This window comes from Salvelinus fontinalis, chromosome 11 (genome assembly GCF_029448725.1).
Source record: "Salvelinus fontinalis isolate EN_2023a chromosome 11, ASM2944872v1, whole genome shotgun sequence".
Classification (NCBI taxonomy): domain Eukaryota; kingdom Metazoa; phylum Chordata; class Actinopteri; order Salmoniformes; family Salmonidae; genus Salvelinus; species Salvelinus fontinalis.
In genome coordinates, this window is record NC_074675.1 from 2397132 (window position 1) to 2404631 (window position 7500).

Here is a 7500-nt window from a genome sequence, read left to right on the forward strand (position 1 = left end):
TAGCCATGTGTTGGCCATGTGGTGGCCATGTGGTAGCCATGTGGTAGCCATGTGGTGGCCATGTGGTGGCCATGTGGTAGCCATGTGGTGGCCATGTGGTGGCCATGTGGTAGCTATGTGTTGACTATGTGGTGTGTTGGCCATGTGTTGACTATGTGGTGTGTTGGCCATGTGTTGGCCATGTGGTGGCCATGTGTTGACTATGTGGCGGCCATGTGTTGGCCATGTGGTTGCCATGTGTTGGCCATGTGTTGACCATGTGGTGGCCATGTGGCGGCCATGTGTTGACTATGTGGCGGCCATGTGTTGGCCATGTGGTGGCCATGTGTTGGCCATGTGTTGACCATGTGTTGGCCATGTGGTGGCCATGTGTTGACTATGTGGTGGCCATGTGGTGTCCATGTGGTGGCTATGTGGTGGCCATGTGGTAACCATGTGGTGGCCACGTGGTGTCCATGTGGTGTCCATGTGGTGGCCATATGGTGGCCATGTGGTAGCCATGTGGTAACCATGTGGTGGCCATGTGGTGTCCATGTGGTGTCCATGTGGTGGCTATGTGTTGGCCATGTGGTGTCCATGTGGTGTCCATGTGGTGGCTATGTGGTGGCCATGTGGTGGCCATATGGTGGCCATGTGGTAGCCATGTGGTGGCCATGTGGTGTCTATGTGGTGGCTATGTGGTGGCTATGTGGTGGCCATTTGGTGGCCATGTGGTGGCCATGTGGTGGCCATGTGGCGGGCTTGTGGTGGCCATGTGGTGGCCATGTGGTGGCCTTGTGGTGGCCATGTGGTGGCCTTGTGGTGGCCATGTGGTGGCCATGTGGTGGCCTTGTGGTGGCCATGTGGTGGCCATGCGGTGGCCATGCGGTGGCCTTGTGGTGGCCTTGTGGTGGCCTTGTGGTGGTCATGTGGTGGCCATGTTCTTGAACGGATCAGCACAAGTGGCTCGAGACACATCAGAGACAGAGACACATCAGAGACAGAGACACATCAGAGACAGAGACACATCAGAGACAGAGACACAGCAGAGACAGAGACAGAGACACATCAGAGACACATCAGAGACAGAGACACTTCAGAGACACATCAGAGACAGAGACACATCAGAGACAGAGACACAACATCAGAGACAGAGACACAACATCAGAGACAGAGACACAACATCAGAGACAGAGACACAACATAAGAGACAGAGACACATCAGAGACAGAGACACTTCAGAGACACAACATCAGAGACAGAGACACATCAGAGACAGAGACACAACAGAGACAGAGACACATCAGAGACACAACATCAGAGACAGAGACACATCAGAGACAGAGACACAACAGAGACAGAGACACAACAGAGACAAAGACACATCAGAGACACAACAGAGACAGAGACACAACAGAGACAGAGACACATCAGAGACACATCAGAGACAGAGACACATCAGAGACACATCAGAGACAGAGACACAACAGAGACAGAGACACAACAGAGACAGAGACACATCAGAGACACATCAGAGACAGAGACACAAGAGAGACAGAGACACAACAGAGACAGAGACACAACAGAGACAGAGACACATCAGAGACAGAGACACATCAGAGACAGAGACACAACAGAGACAGAGACACAACAGAGACACAACATCAGAGACAGAGACACATCAGAGACAGAGACACATCAGAGACAGAGACACAACAGAGACAGAGACACATCAGAGACAGAGACACAACAGAGACAGAGACACATCAGAGACAGAGACACAACATCAGAGACACATCAGAGACAGAGACACAACAGAGACAGAGACACATCAGAGACAGAGACACATCAGAGACACAACAGAGACACAACATCAGAGACAGAGACACATCAGAGACAGAGACACAACATCAGAGACAGTGGTGTGTCAGTGTGTGTCTCTGTCTCTGGTGTGTGAGAAATGTAATGCCAGTGATAATTAAATCCACCTCATTATAGACCATGATGATTGTGCGTGTGTGTGTGTGTGTGTGTGTGTGTGTGTGTGTGTGTGTGTGTGTGTGTGTGTGTGTGTGTGTGTGTGTGTGTGTGTGTGTGTGTGTGTGTGTGTGTGTGTGTGTGTGTGTGTGTGTGTCTCTCTATCTGGGTGTGAGAAGGACACAGTAGAAATGCCAGCGGTCATTACATCCACATCATGACAGACACTAACATGCAGCTAGTGCATCAGCTGCTAGCCATCTCTACGTTGCTGTGGCCCTGGCTGTCTTAACAACCTCCTAACCCTTCTAACCTCAACCATTTCCTTAACCAGCCTCATTCCTGCTCATCTCTTAATTGACTTTGTCTGTGGAGAGAACGGGAACTGGCCACCACACTCACACTCACATACCGAGACACCAGATACCAAAACGACATGCGTCTCTGATTAGGACCCTCCCAGAGGTGTTACTCACACTCACATCCCGAGACACCAGATACCAAAACGACATGCGTCTCTGATTAGGACCCTCCCAGAGGTGTTTCTTTCGATCGCCCGCACCGTTCTGGCACGCCAAGACATTACGGTAATGAGATATGGAACCAGCAGAAAGGATTACTGTCGCTTTAAATGAAGCTGAAGTGGTTGTGGTCTGCCTTGAGAAAGTTGAGCTGTAGTTGAGATTAGAGCGGGGGGGCGAGGAGCAGTGGAGGACGGAATGTATACAGCACACAAAACAGAGATTTCAAGATGTTTTCGAGACGTTTCAAGAAGTTTCAAGCAGTTTCAAGATGTTTTCGAGACGTTTCAAGACATTTCAAGCAGTTTCAAGATGTTTTCGAGACGTTTAAAGACATTTCAAATAGTTTCAAGATGTTTTCGAGACGTTTCAAGACATTTCAAGCAGTTTCAAGATGTTTTCGAGACGTTTCAAGAAGTTTCAAGCAGTTTCAAGATGTTTTCGAGACGTTTCAAGACATTTCAAGCAGTTTCAAGATGTTTTCGAGACGTTTCAAGACATTTCAAGATGTTTTAAGATGTTTTCAAGATGTTTCAATACATTTCAAGATGTTTTCAAGATGTTTCAAGACATTTCAAGATGTTTTCAAGATGTTTCAAGACATTTCAAGATGTTTCAAGACATTTCAAGATGTTTTCGAGAAGTTCACCACATGCCACATTGTTCTATTCTCTTCTTTGCGTGTGTGTGTGTACGTGCGTGTGTGTGCGTAGCCGTCTGTGTGTGTGTGTGTGTGTGTGTGTGTGTGTGTGTGTGTGTGTGTGTGTGTGTGTGTGTGTGTGTGTGTGTGTGTGTGTGTGTGTGTGTGTGTGTGTGTGTGTGTGTGTGTGTGTGTGTGTGTGTGTCCGCTCTAACCCTCTAACCTCCCCTTGTCCCTGCCTTCCAGTAATAAGTCAGTTTAGTGGCTGAACCTTCATGAACACAGATATGCAGTTTGATTTGGGACAGATACAGCTGGTTCCTAGTCAGAAACACTCAAATAGCACTCTGAGGAGGAGAAGTGATGAAGAGGAGGAGGAGAGAAAAGTAAATAAACGAAGGGAAGGGGGAGGATTGTGGTGTGGTTTTAGAAAGGAATGGAGAGAAATAATCTCTGTGAGGCTGTCTTTTAAATAAAGAGGGATGTGATTGAGAGGACTGAAAAGCTGATTGTGTGTATGTGTGTGTGAGATCGTCCCCCAACAGTGGCGGGATGGAAAAATTGTCACCATCTATAAGAACAAGGGTGACAAGTCCATCTGCGATAACAGCCGGGGGATATCCCTTCTGGCTGTTACCGGCAAGGTCCTGACCAAGGTGATGCTACACAGGCTGGTGAACAACATCACAGAGGAACTGCTGCCAGAGTCACAATGAGGCTTCAGAAAGAACAGGACTACAGTCGACATGATGTTCACGACACGGCAACTCCAGGAGAAGTGCCGTGAACAACATCACGACCTCTCCAAGGCCTTCAGCGACCTCTCCAAGGCCTTCGACGACCTCCAACGACCTCTCCAAGGCCTTTAACGACCTCTCCAAGGCCTTCAGCGACCTCTCCAAGACCTTTAACGACCTCTCCAAGGCCTTCGACGACCTCCCCAAGGCCTTCGACGACCTCTCCAAGGCCTCCAACGACCACTCCAAGGCCTTCGACGACCTCCCCAAGGCCTTCGACGACCTCCCCAAGGCCTCCAACGACCTCTCCAAGGCCTTCGACGACCTCTCCAAGGCCTCCAACGACCTCTCCAAGGCCTCCAACGACCTCTCCAAGGCCTTTAACGACCTCTCCAAGGCCTCCGACGACCTCTCCAAGGCCTTCGACGACCTCTCCAAGGCCTTTGACGACCTCTCCATGACCTTTAACGACCTCTCCAAGGCCTTCAGCGACCTCTCCAAGGCCTTCAGCGACCTCCCCAAGGCCTTCGACGACCACTCCAAGACCTTTAACAACCTCCCCAAGGCCTCCGACGACCTCTCCAAGGCCTTCGACGACCTCTCCAAGGCCTCCGACGACCTCCCCAAGGCCTTCAGTGACCTCTCCAAGGCCTTCAACGACCTCTCCAAGGCCTCCGACGACCTCCCCAGGGCCTTCAGCGACCTCTCCAAGGCCTCCAACGACCTCTCCAAGGCCTCAACAACCTCTCCAAGGCCTTCAACAACCTCTCCAAGGCCTCCAACGACCACTCCAAGGCCTCCAACGACCACTCCAAGGCCTCCAACGACCACTCCAAGGCCTTCAACAACCTCTCCAAGGCCTCCAACGACCACTCCAAGGCCTCCAACGACCACTCCAAGGCCTTCAACAACCTCTCCAAGGCCTCCAACGACCACTCCAAGGCCTTCAACGACCTCTCCAAGGCCTTCAACAACCTCTCCAAGGCCTCCAACGACCACTCCAAGGCCTCCAACGACCACTCCAAGGCCTCCAACGACCACTCCAAGGCCTCCAACGACCTCTCCAAGACCTTCAGCGACCTCTCCAAGGCCTCCAACGACCACTCCAAGGCCTTCAACGACCTCTCCAAGGCCTTCAGCGACCTCTCCAAGACCTTCGACACTGTGAGCAGGGAACTACTATGAGGCATTCTACTCAAATGTGGCTGTCCAGACAAATGTGTCAATGTCCTTTGCCAGTTCCATGATGGGATGATGCCTCAGATGGCCATAGGAGTGCAGGAGTCAGGGCCCTTTGGAGTAGGCATCGGTGTGTGGCAGGGGTGTGTGCTGGCACCTGTCCTCTTTAACATCTTACTCCTAAGCGTCACCCAGCTTCTCCACAAGGAGCTTGAGGACAGCAGCAGCAGGGTTGTGGTGGACTTATTGAACATCAGGAGGCTCCAAGCAACCACCGAGGTTTTGACGGAGCGGGTTCTTGAGCTGTAGGATGCTGATGACTGTGCTCTTGTGGCCCACACTCCGGAAGACCTTCAGTCTGTCCTTGTAGCGGCTGTGAGGGTCTATAGCAGGATGAGACTGTCTATCAACACCACCAAGACAGAGGTGGTCTGCCAATGGAGATCCAGCCCTCCACCCACCTTGCCTGTCTTCACCATTGAACACAAATCACTGGCAATAGTCCCGTCCTTCAAATACCCGGGCAGCATCCTCTCGGAGGACTGCAGCATCGACCTTGACATTCAAAACAGGATCAAGCCAGCATCAGCTGCCTTCGGGGAAACTCAGACGCAGGGTCTTCCAAAACTGGGATCACCACCTCCACACTGTCGTGTCTTTACTATCATTAAATTGAATACTTATAGTTTTTATCAAAGATTCTCTGTAATTAGTTATTACGCGATCAACTGATTAATAAGGAACTAATTAACTAGGAAGTTGGGGCACCAAGGAAAAATATTCAGATTACAAAGTTATCATTTCCTAAAATAACTTTTCACAGAGACATACCACCATGCCTGCCCCCATCAACACAGAGACATACCACCATGCCTGCCCCCACCAACACAGACTGATACATACCACCATGCCTGCCCCCACCAACACAGACTGATACATACCACCATGCCTGCCCCCACCAACACAGACTGATACATACCACCATGCCTGCCCCCATCAACACAGAGACATACCACCATGCCTGCCCCCACCAACACAGACTGATACATACCACCATGCCTGCCCCCACCAACACAAACTGATACATACCACCATGCCTGCCCCCACCAACACAGAGACATACCACCATGCCTGCCCCCATCAACACAAACTGATACATACCACCATGCCTGCCCCCACCAACACAGAGACATACCACCATGCCTGCCCCCACCAACACAGAGACATACCACCATGCCTGCCCCCACCAACACAGAGACATACCACCATGCCTGCCCCCATCAACACAGAGACATACCACCATGCCTGCCCCCACCAACACAGAGACATACCACCATGCCTGCCCCCACCAACACAGAGACATACCACCATGTCTGCCCCCACCAACACAAAGACATACCACCATGCCTGCCCCCACCAACACAGAGACATACCACCATGCCTGCCCCCATCAACACAGAGACATACCACCATGCCTGCCCCCACCAACACAGAGACATACCACCATGCCTGCCCCCACCAACACAGAGACATACCACCATGCCTGCCCCCACCAACACAGAGACATACCACCATGCCTGCCCCCATCAACACAGACTGATACATACCACCATGCCTCCCCCCACCAACACAGACTGATACATACCACCATGCCTGCCCCCATCAACACAGACTGATACATACCACCATGCCTGCCCCCACCAACACAGAGACATACCACCATGCCTGCCCCCACCAACACAGAGACATACCACCATGCCTGCCCCCATCAACACAGACTGATACATACCACCATGCCTGCCCCCACCAACACAGAGACATACCACCATGCCTGCCCCCACCAACACAGAGACATACCACCATGCCTGCCCCGACCAACACATGCATAAAATGCATCGCAAGTTTACCAACTAGAATAGCTGAAGGTCATATAAAGGTTTACATCACATATGGCTGTGTTTTCATTCCATACAGGCTGGTAACTATTCCTAGTATGTGTGTGTGTGTGTGTGTGTGTGTGTGTGTGTGTGTGTGTGTGTGTGTGTGTGTGTGTGTGTGTGTGTGTGTGTGTGTGTGTGTGTGTGTGTGTGTGTGTGTGTGTGTGTGTGTGTCCTTCCATACAGGCTGGCAACTATTCCTTGTGTGTGTGTGTGTGTCCTTCCATACAGGCTGGTAACTATTCCTAGTGGGTGTGTGTGTTCTCTCGCTGTGTGTGTGTGTGTGTTCTCTCGCTGTATGTGTGTGTGTGTGTGAGTGTCCTCCCATACAGGCCTCTCCCTAATCCAGTGTGTGTCTGTGTTCCCCAGGACTCCCTGCGGCAGAAGGAGGAGCGTATAGAGGAGCTGGAGGAGGCTCTGAGAGAGAGTGTCCAGATCACAGCAGAGAGAGAGATGGTTCTGGCTCAGGAGGAAGCTGCCCGCACACACACTGAGAAACAGGTGAGTGGTGCAGTCACACACACACACAC

At 51.4% G+C, this 7500-nt stretch overlaps 1 protein-coding gene across 1 annotated transcript in view; it reads left to right on the forward strand.

Annotated features, from left to right (window-relative positions):
• LOC129864882 (ELKS/Rab6-interacting/CAST family member 1-like) overlaps nucleotides 1–7500 on the forward strand; it is a 169715-nt gene that overhangs the window by 74760 nt on the left and 87455 nt on the right. The window contains exon 6 of the mRNA XM_055937181.1: nucleotides 7340–7471. Within this exon, the coding sequence (XP_055793156.1) occupies nucleotides 7340–7471 (132 nt within the window). The remainder of the gene's footprint in view (nucleotides 1–7339; nucleotides 7472–7500) is intronic.